This window comes from Labrus mixtus, chromosome 10 (assembly GCF_963584025.1).
Source record: "Labrus mixtus chromosome 10, fLabMix1.1, whole genome shotgun sequence".
Taxonomy (NCBI): Eukaryota; Metazoa; Chordata; class Actinopteri; order Labriformes; family Labridae; genus Labrus; species Labrus mixtus.
Genome location: NC_083621.1, coordinates 28,986,247 through 29,005,618, shown reverse-complemented (window position 1 = coordinate 29,005,618; position 19,372 = coordinate 28,986,247). Strand labels below are relative to the sequence as shown.

The 19,372-nt window shown below is 42.9% G+C and overlaps 1 protein-coding gene across 1 annotated transcript; it reads left to right on the top strand.

The window, feature by feature from the left end:
- The first annotated feature begins 3,159 nt into the window (after positions 1–3,159).
- LOC132982515 (E3 ubiquitin-protein ligase TRIM39-like) lies at positions 3,160–7,681 on the top strand. Its single transcript, XM_061049066.1, has 2 exons — positions 3,160–3,622; positions 5,284–7,681. The coding sequence occupies exons 1-2, from the start codon at positions 3,422–3,424 to the stop codon at positions 6,481–6,483; spliced, it is 1,401 nt and encodes a 466-aa protein (XP_060905049.1). The 5' UTR covers positions 3,160–3,421; the 3' UTR covers positions 6,484–7,681.
- Positions 7,682–19,372: the final 11,691 nt, after the last annotated feature.

The following is a 19,372-nucleotide window of genomic DNA, read 5'->3' as shown; positions in this document are numbered from 1 at the left end:
GCTTCGGAGGAGGGACTCTGGACCTTCAGGCGGACGGCCTGGAGACAGGGCACATAGCCCGGAAAGTTCAGGCGGACGGCCGGGAGGCCTGGTCTGAGACTTGAGCTAAGGCTTGAGGGCACATAGCCCGGAAAGTCCAGGCGGACGGCCGGGAGGCCGACCGAACACAGAGAGCAGATTGGGGGGGCGGCCGGGAGGCCGATCAGACGACTCGGGACCAGTGATAGGCCGGGCCTCCCACGAAGACACAGTAGTGGGCGGAGTTGATAGAACCTCCGACGAGAGCTCAGGAGTCTGCGGAGTCACAGAAATGGGCAGACTCAGCAGGTCCTCTGACGAGGGTGCAGGAGTCTGCAGGACGTTCAACAAGGACACAGGAGTGTGCAGGGCCTCTGACGAGGGCGCAGGAGTCAGCAGGGCCTCTGACGAAGGCGCAGGAGTGGCCAGGGCCTCTGACGAGGGTGCAGGAGTCAGCAGGGCCTCTGACGAGGGCGCAAGAGTCCGCAGGACCTCTGACGAGGACACAGGAGTGGGCAGGACCTCCAACGAGGAAACAGGAGTTGGCAGGGCCTCCCACAGAGACACGGGAGTGGGCGGGGCCTCCCACGGAGACACGAGAGTGGGCAGGACCTCCAACCAGGAAACAGGAGTCATAGGAGTGGGTAGGGTCTCCCACAGAGACAAGCCAGTGGGTAGAACCTCCCACGTAGACACGGGAGTCAGACGGCGCTCGGCCGGAACGGGAGGCAGACAGCGCTCTGCCGTAATTGGTGGCAGACAGCGCTCTGCTGGAACAGGAACAGGGAGCAGACAGCGCCCTGCCGGAACTGGTGGCAGACAGCGCTCTGCGGGAACAGGAACAGGGGGCAGACGGCGCTCCGCCGGAACTGATGGCAGACGGCGCTCTGCGGGAACAGGTACAGGGACAGGAACACAGGGAAGCTGAGGCCGGATTTGAGGCCTGGGTTGATACCTGGTCTGATGCTTGGGCTGAGGCCTGGTCTGAGACTTGAGCTGAGGCTTGAGCTGGGGCCTAGGTTGAGGCCTGGGTTGAGGTTCGGGTTGAGGCAGAGACTCTGGGGTGCTGGGCAGTGGAGGAAGGAGAGGACGATGGGTTCCGTGGTTTCCAGTCCTTCTTCTTTGGCCTCCACGGGTTCCATTAAAAATAGCCAGCCGAGTCCCAGTCCAAGGAGACTGCTCGGCCTTCGTTGTCTGGTGTCACAGAACTCCTCCTCGTGGAGTGAACTTCTCATCTGGGTGGAGTATGCACACAACACATTACCCTGCTCATCCTCTGGTTTATCTCCCTTCCAGTGTGCTTACGGCTATCAACCACCCTTGTTTCCGGCCTTGGAGAGAGAAGTCTCTGTGGCCTCAGCTACCTCGCTGGTTCGCCGTTGTCAACGGGTGTGGAGAGGGGCTCGTCAGATGCTCCTTAGAAGTTCTGCACGGTACAAGAGAGTTGCAGACAGGAGAAGGAGTAAGGCCCCCACGTACTCACCTGGTCAAAACGTTTGGCTCTCCACCAAGGATCTTTCCCTCAGGGGTGAGAACCGCAAGCTGGCCCCACTCTTCGTGGGACCGTTCCCTGTGTCCAAGATCATCAATCCGGTTGCCATCCGACTCCAGTTACCTAAGACCATGAAGATTCATCCTACCTTTCACGTCTCTCGAGTCAAGCCTGAGAAACACAGCTCTCTCGTCCCAGCCACCAAACCCCCTCCCGGATCATCGATGGCGGTCCAGTCTACACAGTAAAGAGACTCATGGGGATGTGTCGTCGTGGCCGTGGTCGACAGTACCTGGTCGACTGGGAGGGATACGGCCCTGAAGAAAGGATATGGTTGGCGGCCAGTAACATTTGTGACTCTACGCTTATTCAAGATTTCCATAGACGTCATCCTGACCAGCCTGGGCCGTCCAGTGCCGTCCCTAGGAGGGGGGGTACTGACAAGGGTTTCAGTCTGCATTAGGTTTTGTTTTGTGTTTTGCAAATTGAATACTATTTTCCTGGGTTTTGTTGTGTTTTGGATTTCACCCGTCTCTGTCTTTCAGATCCTGCCCCTCTTGTCCCCACCTTGTGTGTCAGCTCCGCCCTGATTACCCTCACCTGTGTCTCGTTGGTCCCTGATTGTCTGTGTATTTAATCCCTGTGTGTTCTCCCTCCTGTTGCCAGTTCGTTACGTTCTCTGTGTTCCCTCGTTCCAGCATTATTATTGATATTGATCTTGGTGTATGACCCTCGCTGCCGTTTTGACCCTGCCTTGTCTAGCCCTCTGGATTTGTTTATCATTGCCTTCTCGTGTACCGAACTCTGCCTGGATTAAAGGACTGATTTATAACTCCCCCTCTGAGTCTGCGTTTGCTCCATACCGTGAGTCTTTGTGTCAAAGTGTGTATAGGGGATTTACTCTAGAGTGCACACTAGTGGTTGGAGTTTGCCACTACATCCTACACACACTTCACACACACTTGCTGAAATGCGCATGTGGGGCTATGACCCTTTTTTTCAGATACACATTCAGTACCAACTGAAAAAGGCTCTGGGACCCACTTTTGGCTCCCGACCCATCAGTTGAGAACCACTACATTAGCCCCCCAATGACTAAATCTGCCCCTGCCCACACACACAGTGCTGTGCTCCCCTGTACCGCCTCTGTTACTATACTTCTGAACAGAGGGCGGGTCACTTGGTCCCCCTTTTCTGCAACATTCATATTGAAGGTTAAATGTCACAAAGACATAATCATCAAGCCTTGAAACGGCAGCTTGCTTCTGTATGCAGCTGTGTCATGCTGCGTTCAAGTCACATCACAGAAACAGTCATTTCAAGCTTCAAACGTGTCACATATTCTTTCTCCAAAGGTTAAATTAAAGGAAAGCAGTTTTTCCTGGATGTGCTGAAAACAATCTCAAAAGATAATGTGCTATTGAAACTTTGTGAAATGATCCAATTGGCAGTAAATGAGTTGAACCCTCAGCTTTTGATATTTGTGTTTATCTGTTGAAGAACCAAAGAAGACAACTGTCACTTTAACACTAATTATAACACTGTGTCTTTAATGCTTCAACATTATTATCCAATCAGACTTTAAAACCAGAAACATACAAACACATCTCCACCCTGTATGACTCAACACTCTCCGTGAACACACACACACACACTGAAACACACACACGGACGATAACTTTCACTGTGAGAAATAAAAGAGACGACAGCTTCAAGTGGGAATACTGGGAATACTGGAATACTGCCACTTCAACCAGTTACTGACTGAACTCTGTAAGAAGCTTCAGAAAAACAAGAGTCAAAGTAAGTAACAGGAGACTCTGTGGAGGAGGAACCTCAGCAGTCTGACTTGTTTGTGCTTTTTGAATTGAGCTGTCTGCCTGTCGGGAGTTTTGCTTCACTCAGAGAAAAATGGCTTCTTGTTCAGAGGAGGATCTGTGCTGTTCTGTCTGCTGTGACATCTTCAAACATCCTGTGATTCTGTCATGTAGCCACAGCTTCTGTAAAGCCTGTCTGCAGAGATGGTGGAGAGAGAAGCAGGCCCAGGAGTGTCCAATCTGTAGGAAAAGATCTTTAAGGTCAGAACCACCTATTAACTTGGCATTAAAGAACATGTTGGGGTTGTATCAAGTCAACTTTGGTTATATTCTTTAATAATTATACTTAATTATTAATAATATAAATAAAATATCATTAAACTATGTTTAATCTCGTTTTGGGGCACCACCCTGTACTCAGGGAAATATAACCAAAATATCACTCAAATCAGTCTCAGATTAGTTATTTAATTACTAATATTATTAATAATTAATAACTATATTTAATAAATTGAAGGTGTGAATCCGTACACAAAGCCTTCGCACCCAGCTTATATCACAATGCAAATACACCAGTAATCACAAACAACTGCTCTCTTAAATTATAACAGAATTTATTTAAACAAAGCAACATCAATCCAAAATCAATGAACTTAATCAAACAAATAACTATTATAAACTAATCTAAGCAAACAAACATTATCAAGCACGGCTTGTGGACGGGGTGTGTGTGTGTGTGTGTGTGTGTGTGTGTGTGTGTGTGTGTGAGAGAGAGAGAGAGGGGGGGGGGGGGGGGGAGAAGAAAAGGGGGAGATGACTTCGTACCACGTGGTCGCCCTTCCGATGGCACACACCTAACAAAGACCTAATGTGGCCTTAATGTCTAAAAGAGACCGAGTTCAGCCCTACACGATCTGTGTCTCGGAGGCGTCTGGATGGCCGCGAGTGTACAGATCTGTGTGTGTGTGTGTGTGTGTGTGTGTGTGTGTGTGTTAGTCAAAGGGGAAGAAAAGAGGATAGAAGAGGAGCGTAGAGGAGGAGAGAAATGCGTGCCTGAAGAGGCCGGATCACAGTCCGAATCCCGCATCACAACTCGGAGTAATTCCCTTCATTCACAGAAACAAACCAATGGCCGAATTCAAGTTAATACGGTTTACACTGGCCTTTCTGATCAGAAGAATAATACCCGGTTATAACACTGTTACGATAAACACATATAGGACACAAAGGTCCGAAACAACAACAAGAGTTTTAAACAGGTAAAATTCAGGACGCAGCGGTCCAACAACATTACAGTTTCTGCATCAATCAAACAATTGTTAAAAACACTCTCTAAAGCTAATTCTGCCCAGACCTAATTAAGCCTCACTTGTGAATCGCTTTGCCTGCGATCGGTGAAGGAAAAAGGAGTCCGGCGATAAAACAGATCTTCTGTCTGTCCTGGTGTAGAGGCGTCTTATGGCGGCGAGGGTCCCTTATGGCAAGAGCGGCTTCGTTGGTTCTCCGTTGAGGGGAAAGATGTCCGTCGATGTCCTTCCGTTGCAGGGCGGAATAAGACCGTTATCTTTCTGATAATCTGTTATAGCCTAACGCTCTCCGAGAAACTGAGATGCGTTCACTGGACAATCCGAGCTCGGAATTTGGAACACTGCCGGCCGCGGATTACCTGCGCGCCAAAACTTAAACCAAGGAAGATTGTTGCAGGAAACAGGAGGTGAGCTTGGGTCTCCTAGCACTTCAAGTCAGCGCGTGGAAAGAGGTAGAACGAGGGGAGTCTCAGAGTTTTGTCACTCTTCCTGTGAGGTCTCCCTCAGGTTCCGGTCCCCCCTTTACGTCACACGTAGGTGTGAAGTACCGCAGGGGATTCTGGGATAAAGAGTCCTTTTAGGCCTCTTTGTGATCTCAGTAAATAACTCAAAGGCACAGACTGTCCTAAGCCTGCGTGGCCCAACAAACATGTGTGAGGCCTTCTTACTGCAGAGAGATCAGAGAGCTTCATCAGACTCTGAGGCTCTCTGCAGTCTGCACTCTGAGAAACTCAGACTGTTCTGTCTGGATCATCAGCAGCCAGCGTGTCTTGTCTGCAGAGACTCTAAACAACACACCAACCACACATTCAGACCCATCGATGAAGCTGCACAAGATCTCAGGGACGAGCTCCAGGAATCACTGAAGCCCTTAAAGGACAAACTGGAGGGATTTGATAAAGTCAAAAAAGTCTGGAATGAAACAGGAAAACACATCAAGGGCCAGGCTGCAAACACAGAGAGACAGATAAAGGAACAGTTTAAGAAACTTCACCAGTTTCTAGAAGAGGAAGAGGAGGTCAGAATCTTTGCACTGAAGGAGGAAGAAAAGCAGCAGAGTCAGAGGTTGAAGGAGGAGATGGAGGTTCTGAGCACAGAGATAGCAGCTCTTTCACAAACAGTCAGAGCCACAGAGGACAAGCTGAGAGCTGCAGACGTCTCATTCCTGAAAAACTACAAGGCTGCAGTGGAAAAAGTCAAGCAGTGCCCCCTGCTGGAGGATCCACAGCTGCCCTCAGGAGCTCTGATAGATGTGGCCAAACACCTGGGCAACCTGAGCTTCCACATCTGGAACAAGATGAAGAACATGGTCTCATACAGTCCTGTGATTCTGGACCCAAACTCTGCTGGTTCAGACCTCATCCTGTCTGAAGATCTGACCCGAGTGAGACGAGGAGAGGAGAAGCAGCTTCCTGATAATCCAGAGAGGATTGATGACAGCTGGTCTGTTCTGAGCTCTGAGGGCTTCAACTCAGGGACTCACAGCTGGGACGTCGAGGTTGGAGAGAACACAAACTGGGAAGTTGGTGTGTGTGAGGAGTCATCAGACAGGAAGAGAGACATAAACTCTGGATTATGGAGAATAGAGTTTTTCAATTATAAATACACAGCATACACCCCATCAGATGAACACAATGATCTGTCTGTGAGAAGACGACCTCAGAGGATCAGAGTGAATCTGGACTGGGACAGAGGAAAGCTGTCATTCTCTGATCCTGACACTAACACACACATACACACCTTCACACACACTTTCACTGAAAAGCTGTTTCCATACATTTATAATTATGAACTACATCCTCTGAAGATAATACCACTGAACGTCTCTGTAACAGTGAAACAACGGTGATGAAGAATTCTGCAATGCTTTTGTATTTTGTGGTAAAGGCTGAAAACTATTTCAGACATCAGTTGTCCTCTTCCAAACAGAATCTGAATGAATACATTGATTGTAAAGAACAAGATATGTAGGCTACTGGGAATGAGCTTTGAAAATCATTTAAAAAAAAGGCTAAATTATAAACCCATATGTCAGTTATATGTACTGATTTCAATCCATTTATGGCAGAAATACAGAAATAAGATGCCAGAAATGTGTTCATCCATTGGGGAGAGATATATGATTACACCCTGAGGAGTTCTCATCATTTTAAACCTTTATATTTTTTATGTGTTTGATTGTTCTCTAACTTTTTCTATCACAGAAATCAGCAACATAAAGGTCAAATGCCTTTCTGACTCTGTTACTGTTTTCATCTGAAAGCTGTCCACTTTCTGTGGAAGGTGTTTTCAGGTCTGTCCTTAAAAAACTGAACGTTCATCACGGTTCATAAGCGTCATAGTTTGCTAGCTCAGTGAGGGGAAACGATGACATGAAACTTAGCACCCACATTCACACTGACACACGACAACACCTGGCAGGTTATGTTGTGTCTTTAGGAAATCTTTGTCTATTGATTTGCTGTGTGAGGAAGAGGACTGATGGGGAATAACACACATAACAGTTTTTTATTAACAACCTGATAGATTCATGGATTCAGCCCGCTCCGCCGTATTCTTATTTCATGTTCATTTAATTCTGTTGCTGAATCGTCTTCATTTGTTGTTCAGTGGAGGAATCAATATGTGTTTTTGCTGTTTTCTTCATTTTATATTTACTATGAGATAAATTTTATGATGATGTAAATAGACTTTTGAAAGTGATGTCTGGATGTAGTGGGGTTATAAACCTCATAATTCTTGGAAGATCAAATCTAAATGGACTCCTTCCAAACCCTGCTGTCATCATTTTATTGTAGAACTCAAACAGAACTACAGCTCATTTGAATATGTGACGGCCTGCAAAGCTGCAAAGTCTTTATCATGTTTGAAAGAAATTCATTTAGCTTGAGATGTTGAAGAACTCATAAATTATGAACATCAGACGCTCCATGGTTTGTTCAAAGTTTATACTTTAATTTTGTACATCTTACAGAAATAGTTATAACTGTTGTATGATTGATTGTAAACCTCTTGGATGTGAATAAAATGGTGGATTAAAACAATAATTTAGTGGGTTTTTATTTAACTGATTTAAATGATAAAGTGACCTTACTATATGATCAGACATTAAACTTACTTCAAAAGCCAAAAACTAGAAGTCAAAAAACACAGGAAAAATACTTGAAACACAGGTAAGCAGAGGTCTGGCATAGGACATGGGAAACGACATACAACACCGACAAACGACAATGAACTGACACAAAAGGGAAGAAACACAGGGGCTGCAGCCGAATTGCCAAGTACCTACTCAATCTGTCAGTAGTCAGTATACTGTACCTACTATCTGTGCTGTATACTGTTAGTCTGTTCAGTAGGCGCGCACAATAGACAGATATTTGTTCCTACTTCGTCTGATTCATTCAGTGTGGAAGTGAAGTCATTTACGTTATCCGAACCGGCCACATCCACCCGTTTTTTTTGGTTTTGTTTAGCTTTATTCAAGAAGAGTAATGCACATATACAGTCAGGTAAAAAAAATAATATCACAATGTAAATCAAGTAAAAAACAGATTAAATAACTAAATAACATACAGTACATAAAGGAAAGAACAAATGACAGTAATATACAGAATATAAAGTAAAATAAACCAATAAAGATGCATTTAAATAGCAGTGTTTCCCCTACCATAATATTAGGGGGGCAGCCCCCCCCCCCCTTTTTTTAAATGTATTTTTGGGCTTTTTGTGCCTTTATTGTAGAGATAGGATAATGGATAGAGTCGGAAATCAGGGGAAGAAGTCATTTAAGGATACCTTTCCGATAGAAAAGGACAGCTGTCATTTAAAGTAACCCATGAACACCAAGATTCCTTCAAGTGTTTGTGTCGCCATGTCTCCCCCCCACCCCCCCAAAGCTGTAAACCTAGGGGAAACACTGTAATCATATTGACATCTTAACATCTATAATACAGCTTTAACTGCAATTTTTATATGTGTATATGTACCTTTTTTTTCTCTCCTGCCTTTGCATTTGTAGAGAATGCGTCCCCTTGCGCAAAATGGGGCCCCCCATGGATCGTGGGGCCCTACGCACAGCGCGTGTTCTGCGTGTAGGGAGGGGCGCTGGCAGTCACAAGCTACTCGTGCAGGTAGTGTGTCCAAGCTGTAAGTTTTATGTGACTAGACTTTAGACTTTAGACTTTATTGTCCCCAGGGGGAAATTCTTTCTTTCTCAGTACAGTTATGGACAGCACGCTGACAGATAATCACAGATGGACAAACACAACAAGATAACATGCAAACAAATATATAGACAGAGTGGGACTGGGGTGTTTTTATTTTGGCCTTTTGTTGAGGGCTGCTATGGCTGCAGGCACCAGGCTTTTGCCATATCGAGCCCTCCTGCACAACAGGGACCCGTACCTGCGTCCAGAGGGCATAGTGGTGAAGTGGCAGTTGAGTGGGTGTGTGTTGTCCAGTGCTATTGTAAGTGCGATGCCTGAGATGGCCTTGAGATTGAGCTCTGACAGTGTGGGTGTGGGGAGACCAATTAATTTGGCAGCTATGTTTGTGACACGTGTGAGCTTGACCCGGTTTTTGACAGTGAGCATGTTAAAGAAGCAAGTGGAACAGTAGAGCAGGATGGGCTGGACAATACTTTGATACAACAGCAGGAGGAGATGGGGGGCAACATAGAGTCCTTTGAGTTTACAGATGGCATACAGTCTTTGATGGCTCCTTTTTTGAATGTCCGTTGTGTGCTGGTCGAAAGTGAGTTTATTGTCTAGTGTGAGTCCGAGGTATTTGAAGCTGTCAACTGTTTCAACTGTATCGTTGTTGATGAGAGTGGGGGTCTGGGGTGATGGGGTACCTATTGTTATTTATTTTGTTTTGGCTACATTGAGATGGAGGAAGTTATGTTTACACCATTGGGAGAAGTGTGTGACAGGGTTATGGTAGTCTGATACAGAGTTATTGTCTGATAGGAGGGCGAGGATGGCAGTATCGTCAGAGTATTTGAGGTAGGTGGTGGTGGGAGAGGGGCTGGTGCAGTCATTGGTGTACAGTGTGTAGAGGAAAGGGCTTAGCACACAGCCCTGGGGGGCCTGGGGGTGTTGGTGATGAGTGTAGGTGATGTAGTTGTGCCTACCTGAACAGCTTGCCGTCTGTCGCTGAGGAAGTTGTGCAGGAGATGGATCAGAATGGGTGGAGTGTTGAGGTTATGTAGCTTCTGGATGAGCAGGTGCCTTTGGATTGTGTTGAATGCGGAGCTGAAGTCCACGAAGAGGATCCTGGCGAAAGTGCCTGAGGAGTCTAGGTGCTGGAGGACAAGATGCAATAGGCAGGCGACAGGGTCCTCTGTGCCCCTGTGCCTCCCGTTTTACGAACGGGAGGATGGTCTTAAGCAGCAGTTTTTTTTTATCAGGTTACATTAGAACTGCTCTGTATTTGATTACAGGATGATTAATGGCTTCGCTGAGACGAAGAAAGTCCCCAAAACAGGATGCAATAGAACATGTTTTTAAAGGCCTGGACAAGACAGCAGGGTTGGAAGTGAAATACATTGACTCTTTTAAAGGTGTGATTTTTTTTTTCTTCAGTATTATTTAGTTTTGTCAATTTGTACTACTATCAGAGCTTACCTCTTACTATTACGGATGGGTACCAAACACCAGTGCCTTTGGTACCGCTGCTGTCAGCAAAACAGCGAGTTGGTCCCCAGTCATTACAGCCTGCTTCTTTTTCTGTTGTTAAGTCTAATAATATGGTTTAGATTAACAAGCTGCTGTTTGCTTTTCCTTGTACAATTTAGAGGCACACACCTTGTCAGTCTGTCTGTGTGTGTGTGTATGCATGCATGCGTACGTGTCGAACCCCCCCATATGAGCAAAATAATTGAAGGAAAGAAAAATAATGTGATTTACTGCACAGACACTCTTCGTTGCTACGGAGTGCTTCAGAAAACACCAGAAACACCTGTGGCACGTTACATGCGCACATGAAGCATTAAAAAGTTTTTATTTCACTAGCTCTCTCTCTCTGCCTCTCTTGGCCTGTGGGAAAACTGTACATCCTGTCATTGATGCAATATGATGGAAAAGACTCCTTTTCGTGCAGTTTCCAGGGTGTTAAAGTATAACACGAGGTCGAGGGGTCTTTGCCAAGACCCATTTCCAAAAAGGAGACTTCATTGTGCAGTATCGAGGAGAATGAATAGATTCAGATGAATCTCTGAGAAGGAGGAGAGTATACCATGGCAGATGTGCTGTCTTCATGTTTGACTTCCACTGGCATGATAAAAATAAAAATGGTGGTAAGGCTAAGATTGAGCTGTAAATAATTAATTTCTTCACAGCTGAGGTATTTTTATCTCATAAACAATGTGTGATATTAATTCAAGTCACTAAGTTAATTGGGCAGTAAAGATCTGTCTACTTAAAGTATTAAAGGTATTCGTAGCTTGGACGTGACATCACACACTTAAGGAACCGCCAACCTGGCGGGCAAGAAAGGCTCCATACTGCTGTATACTACGGGGAAGTTATCGTTCTCAGCTTCTATTCACGTGCTAATATCAGTCTTATTTAAATATTTCAATCAAAGTCAGTAGTTGTTGGATGTGATGAACTAACTGACAAGGAGATGAGCCCGGGTTGTTCTTCTACAGAATGTAATGTTTGATAGAAAACCCAGAGAGGAGGAGATTGTGGATTAATGTTGTTGACACTCTGCTGTCCTCGTGAGGGAACACGACTTCTCATCCTGACATCAAATATTGTGTTCACTTGATCTAAGTATTTTCTGCCTTTAACAAACATCAGTGCCCCAGAATTTACTGACAGTGATCCTGATACTATCGTTCAGTAACTTTAACTAACTCATTAGTGTTGGCAGTAGCTCTGTCTGTAGGGACTTGGGTTGGGAATTGGAGGGTTGCCAGTTCAAGTCCAGGCACAGACCAAGTCTGGAAATTGGTCTGGTATCTGGAGAGGTGCCAGTCCACTTACTGAGCACTGCGAAGGTGCCCCTGGGCAAGGCACTGAATCCCAAAACTGCTCTGGAGTGCTTGCTGGGCAGCCCCCTCACTCTTATCCATTAGTGCATGTCCATAGGATCCTGTTTGTGCATGTGTGTCTGATTTCAGCCTATGTTTGTAGCATGTTCATTAAACATAAGGATAAATTATAAAATTATTATTATTATTATTATTAGCACTTACCAATGCATTGATGATAAAGAATGACTTGCCCTTCATTTCTAAAATGCCTCTTTGTTCAGTTTTTGTACTATCATAATGTCTTTAATGAAACAAAGAAGCATTTATAGGACACATATCGTCCACTGACGCATTCGGCTGAAATCCACCAGTTAACATGGCTACACTTTATTCCGTAACACCGGCAAGGACTCCATTTCTAGCAATTGAAATAGTGCCATGTGTGCTTTTTAAGAGTCACAAGTGCCCATAACTCACAGTTTATGTCAATATCTTTGTTTTACTTCGGGTGTCAGGTGATGTAAACATGCTTCGTTTAAAATAGATGGAAAATTCAAAAGCCTGTGCTGCAGTTCTACAGTGTTCAATGGTGGACCCTACTTCCCTCAGCACTTTTTGTCCACCAGCCCTCTGCGATGGTCACTTGAATAAAAGCTTTGAGCTGTGTTACAAAAAAACCTAAATGATCTTTATTGAATCTCTCTCTTAAATGATTGGTGGATTATTATTATTTTTTTAATTCTATCAGATATTTGATTTTATGAAGTCTAATAATTGATTTAATATCTTTTTGAAGTGTTGATGCAGCTAGAGAAGATGGCGGTCTAGGAAGACTAGTCAATGATGACGACAAGCACCCGAACTATAAAATGAAGAAGATCATAGCAGAAGGCAAGCTGTACCTCTTTCTCTTTGCTATGACGGACATCAATGCTGGGGAAGAGATAACATATGATTATGGACAAGCAGATTGGCCTTGGAGGAAACAGGTTGGTCTAAATTGAGTAGCACACCTAGGTGTTATTCTGTTGATTACAATTGAACAATTACACTGAATTTTTCTTCAGGATGGAAGCCAATCTCCTATGACAGACTCTGCCGAGGCTGACATCTCCAGAACCACGGAGCAGGATCATCAGAGCACTTCTGTCTGCCAGATTGAGGTATTCATTTATGTTTCTGAACCGTTTACTGGTCTTCCTTTAGATGTTGAAGCCTCTCCTCATTGATCCATTGTTTTAGTGTTAATACTTTAGATGAAATTTAGATTTGGTTAAAATCAGTGTCAGTCTGAGGTCATAGGTGTGCTGGCAGTCACATTCAGGTTTTTATGAGGTTTTGGGTCTTGTGAGGGTGCTGGTTTAGTAGATAAGTACTCTCCATTTCACACACACACCTGTCAGGTATTTTGTTTTTGTGGGGTCCACGGTTACTTTATTATTATATAAACATTTAATGACACTTAGTTTATTCTTTCTGACCAACATTTTGATTGAACACCATGAGTGACACTAACCATTGAACTCTGAGAAGAAACACTCTGAGAGGACCCTACAACATCATATACACCTGGAAGTGTCTACGGGCAGAGTACATTGAGCTTAATCAAACCAAAAATGTACTTCTAAGAGTTAAAACACAAACAATGGATCAAAGTGGAGGGGAATTAAAACTTAATGACACATGATGTACTGAATAACTATATTAGGAAGTATTTTTCTCATTTGTATTTGCTTAATGGTATTACATCTGAGATATGTCAGTGATTATTTCCATTAACAATTAAACTTAATTATATTCTTCAGGATGGAAGCCAATCTCCTATGACCGACTCTGCTGAGGCTGACATCTCCAGAACCACAGAGCAGGATCATCAGAGCACTTCTGTCTCCAGGATGGAGGTATTCATTCATGTTTCTGAACCGTTTACTGGTCTTCCTTTAGATGTTGAAGCCTCTCCTCATTGATCTATTGTTCAAGTATTATTAAGTACATATTGGTTTGGTTATGATCTATGTTCATCTGATTTGAGAGGTATTCTAGAAGGCACTCGTTCTTGAGGGAGAGATACAGTGCCAGTTTATTTGGAGGTTTTTCTGTTTGGTGTATTCTAATTTACTGCATTCATTAAATGCATCAAATCACTTCATTTCTAATGTTTTTGAAATATATTTTTAATACACCAAATCACAGTTTATCTAAATTTATCAGACCATTAAAAAATGTGTCATGAATAGGGACTTAGCAATGCCTCGCACTATAAAAAAAAATGTATGAAAATATACACAATTTAATTAGATTTTACCAAAATAATGACACCTTTTTTCCCAGCATAGTGGGCTATGTGCATTTGGCTTCTTTTGTTCTTGTTCAGTAGAAGAGGGACATACAGGCATAAAATGAAGTATAGAAGTGATATGAGCAGAAAGCCAAAGACAGACCAAAGGCAAGACAAAAACAGTGTGCAAATGTAAGAGACTGATGAATGACTCAATAACCAGCATGATGCGTCACCTAATCATGTAAAATGGCGCCACTCTACAAAGCTTTGAAAGTTTAAAAACATATTGATAACATACACTGGGAGGCAAATTTAACCCAGATTTAGTGAAAAATACTACAATGTATTTTTTTATGCAAACCTGTTTATACAAAACTATTTGTATTTTTCACATTTCTTTTTATCATGTCACTATAATTTCAATAGGGCTCTGATGCAACCGGTCCCCTGTGTTCAAAGAACAAAGTTGGAGTAAATATTTCCATTGTCGACTACACAGATTCTGATGAATTTCAGACTCCATCTATGAATCCTGTTTATGTTAACAGATGTTTTCAGGTATTGTGAAGTTGGTACATTTTGTGTTTGTATCTTTTTCATCAATTGTGTTATTTTGTTGTTGATAGAAATGAAAAAAACATTTCTTTTGAACTCTCTAGATATCAAGTCGAAGTTCTGCCTCTGACTATGAACTCAGCCTCTCCAAAAGGGGTTACTACTAGGAGGACCAAAAGCATACAGGTAAAGAAACACACAATTTTGAGCAAGATGAAAAAAAGGTTAAGCAAATATTTCAACAATAAAGAATTTATATTACATTTTATTTTCCTAAGATGAAGAACCAGATTGATTTGGATTTGGATGAGCTTTTTGACTCCACCTCAGCTGACAGTGGAGAGGAATATATCCCAAAGACAAGTAAGGATTCTGATGGTACAGACATCAGTGAAGTTCGTGGGCCCGTCAAACAGAGAGAGAGCCAGAGAGACAATGTGCTTCGAAGGCATGTGGATGACATTGAAGATAGTGGTCTTTCCCCAACAGAAGCAAGTGCCTCTTCAAAACAATTGGTTTATAGAGGACGCTCACCCTTAAGAAAGAGATGCAGCCGTGGTACAAGACGTAAAAGGCAACGTTTAACTAGTGTGTCCTGTCCTACAACACCAACTAGGAGTGGTAACTCATCAAAACTGAGTAAAATAGGAGACACTGGTGTAGCATATCTACTTTTAATATTTAAATATATATAACTCGGGGCACCATCCTTGTTAAGTAAGGAAACTAATATTACTTGTAGTAATTAATGAATCTCTGAATCTGTCTCATATCATTGGGATGAATTCTCAAGCAGTAAAAACCATAAAATTACACAGACAAAGTATTGAAAGTTTATATGAAAGTTTAATAAAGAAAATTGATGAACAGAAGAATTTAAAGGAAATGCATAAGTAATATCAGTATAATTACGACAGTGATATACTTGGACAATAATAAAATTGAATTGTTTTAAGTTGCCATGGTGAGATCCTTATGTCAAGTTTGGAGTTTAACTATATTGTTTGAGGGATTTAACGAAGTGTGATTTTGAGAAAGAAAAATAAAAAGGGAACTTAATAAATTTGGTGAAAGTTGACTCTGAGGCTTTGATTCGGATACCACAAGCTTGACTCAACAACCCAATCTCATAATCAGAACGCTTCCTTACTGAGATGTAGTGTTCAATTGAACTCCGCTGAATGGTACCAAGACTTCCCGTCAAGTTCTTTCGGATCAGGAATGCCGGTGGCCCACAATAACCACCGTAGCAGGTCCGGTCGTCAGGATGGACGCTCGTTGATACTCACTTGACTTGAATGGTCACTTGTAGTCAATTGTGAGGATAAGAAAAATAATGTTCTGGAAGATGAATGATCAATACTTCAAAAAGGGGAAAAAAACAGAGGCGCTCAATCTTAGGCTGTAAGCAAACCTTAGAATGTGGGCATGAAGAATCAGGGTTGGTTTAAGTTGGATTCGAGTTCTGCAGGTCCTGCGAATCCGGACTTAAATTCAAAGAGTTTCGCATCGGCAAAACTTGAAGAAACAAAGTGGTTTGAAACAAGAATTTAACAAGAGACGTCTAAGAGAGTTTAGGAGAAGAAGTTACAAGGGAAATTTACAAGAAGCGTTACAAGAGAGAAAAAGCGAGAGAAAAAAACGCAAGCTCCTGAGAGACGAGCCCCTTTATCCAGGGGACGACTTTTACGAGGGGGCGGGGCCTAATATCTAACCCGCCTCCGACTTTTAATTTAATCCACTCCGAGTTCTTTACTTATTAAGAGCATAAATAAGAACTTTGATCATATGAACATCACCATGTCAATATTCGTATGTAGAATTATCTCTGACAGTAAACATTTCAGACAATTATGCAATGAAATAGACATTACGTTCAACCTGAAGACAGTTAGACGATTTCCGCCTGTATGGGAATGAAATCAGCATTATACCATTCAACATTCAAAAACACATTAATATAGTATGAAGGGTATAGAATCATATCTTAAATTCCTACATTTATAACTAGGACAAAATCACATATTATAGTACATACATAGTAACTATTGTACTTCCTCCGTCCTGAAACTCAGGTCGGCACAGCGCTCTTGCCACTAGGGGGCAGTAGTGCTCCACGTAAGATTCAAGTAGAGTTCATCAGGTAATGTGATTTAGTTTTTCAATAACTAAGTTCGTCATAGATGATCGTAGCGGAATCTAACTTGCATGAAAGTGTTAGTCTTGATGTCATTGATACATATATCCGATTCAGGGATTGAACCGAAATTCTTTTATAACAGAAATGGATTACGTTGGTTAAGGCAGTTCGTTCAACGGGTCTAAAAGCTATTAAGTCCGTTTGAGATAGTCCAGATCACATCAAAGGCCTCCCCTGCCGTGTTGATAAACTCGGCAGACGGCTGTCTTCCTGGGATTGTTCATTCGGAAAATGGCTTCACACGTATCCAAGTGGTCTGTTTCGCTAACTTGGATTAAAGGCTTATTGTTTTTTTATGACGTCCTGTTCTTCACATTCCAATGTAAAGTGTCTTTCACAGTTAATCAAATGAATGGCTTTTGTTATCAGTAAACAGGAAGAGTGGGGGTATTCATTCATGTCCTGTGAGTTTTGGGTTGATTTCAGGTCAATATGTTACACTGGTTCCCTGTTAGAAAACTCAATTCCAGATCTGGACCAGAATCTCCCTGACAGTGCCTCTTCACTCCTTATAGAAGATAGAGTTTCTGATGATTCACTCTTCATACCTACCGTCTGTAAAAAGGAGAATGGGTCAAGAATATACAACAAGAAGCAGTTTTGTCTTTACTGTAAGTTGGGAGTTGTTAAAATTGCTAGACATTTGGAGCGGGCTTATCCCAATACGACAGAGGTTGCAGAGGCTTTATCTTTTCCTAAATGCTCAAAAGAAAGACGAATGCATCTGGAACATTTGAGAAACAGAGGTAACTTTGCACACAATGTTGAAGTATTAAATTCCGGTGTTGGAAATCTTGTTCCTCGCAGGCTGCCAGGCAAAACAGGACTCCAAAGCACAGAATTTCATGCATTGTACATATTGTCAAGGGTTTTATGCAAGGAAACTTACTTGGCGGCACATGATTGTCTGCAAGTTCAAGCCTAATGTTCCAGGCAAACCAGGCAAAACCTGTGTCCAGGCTCTCTGTGCATTTGCTACACCACCACCATCTGGTGTCAAACAAGAACTTTGAAGATTGATAACCAATATGGTACAAGATGAAATTTCTTCTGCAGTCAAATCTGATGCCTGTATCATGGAGTATGGTGAGCATCTGTTTAACCGACTTGGTTATGATGCTGGCAAACATGAGTACATTCGGCAGAAATGTAGAGAGCTTGGAAGGCTTCTGCTCTGCTCAATGAAAACCACTTCCTTAAAGACTATTCAAGACCACATCAAACCTGCAAACTTTATGCAAGTTGTGCAAGCTGTGAAATGTGTGGAAGGTTATGACAGTGAAAAACATGCTTATAAGTGCCCAAGTCTTGCTCTCAAAATTGGACATAGCTTGTCTAAGATTTCTCTTCTTGTTGAAAGCCGTGCCAATGTACAGAACAACTACAGTGTGGCAAAAGATGCTCGTACATTCCGCAGAGTATATGAGGCCAGATGGAACGAGATGATATCAGCTGCATCTCTAAGAACTCTTCAGGAATCCAAGTGGAATACCCCTCTGCTGCTTCCATTCACAAAAGATGTCCAGACCTTGCATTCTTTTTTGGATGTGCAACAAAAGCACATCCACGCAAAATTATCGACAGAGGCATCCCCGCAGACATGGACACAGCTGGCAAAAATCACTTTGACACAAGTTATTTTGTTCAACTGACGAGGAGCAGGGGAGGTGTCCAAAATGCCCCTGTCTGCATATCTGGCTAACAATGTATCAGACCCTCTGGAAGATGTCAGTGAAGCCCTGTCTGCATTAGAAAAGAAACTCTGCCAACACTTCAGAAGGATTGAGATAAGAGGAAGGAAAGTTCCTGTGCTTTTGACTCCAGCAATGTAGCAAGCATTGGATCTGCTGGTGAGCAAATGGCATGAATGTGGGGTTCCTCAGGAGAACAAGTACTTATTTGCAAGACCAACTGCTTTTCTACAATTCATTACAATGAACAATTCATACACTGCCACGAAGCAGCAGGAGCAATGCAGGGTTAAGTGTCCTGCCCAAGGACATGTTACTCAGCTGGGGTTTGAACCCTTGACCTTCTGGTTGAGAGGCGACGACTCTACCAACTGAACCACAGCCGCCCGCTAACCTTCTACCGTGGTTCTGATAGCCTTCGACATTTTGCCAAGGTCTGTGGTGCAAAAAGTCCTGAAAGTCTAACCTTGACAAAACTGTGCAAACAAACAGGAACACTATCTCATGTTTTCAACCTCAGTAATACAGAGCTGGATCAGTTAGCAGATTTTCTCGGCCATGATATAAGAGTGCATCGGCAGTTCTACAGACTTCCTGAGGGCACCCTCCAATTTGCTAAAATAAGCAAAGTTCTCATGGCTCTGGAAAAAGGACACCTGGCAGAATTTAAGGGAAAGACCCTTAATGAAATCAGCATTGACCCTGAGGGTACTATTCTTTTTAAATCTCTTTTCAAATGTCTCTACATCAATAAAAAATGTACATTAAGGACTTTTATTTCATACATTTTCCTAAAGGCATTATTTATGCATAAATCAGATGAATTTAAACCAGAGTCATTCTCATTACTACCACCCCCTAACAAAGAATGTGCAACCTGACAGCGATGCTGAGGTGGAGCCAGACAAACACGGTAAGTATTTTCATGTGAGTTGAATTGTGAACATGCTTATGTATTTAGAAGACATCCATTATGTGTAAGGATATCCCATTTATATTTTTGGCTCCTTTAATGTAGTATTACTTGTGTCA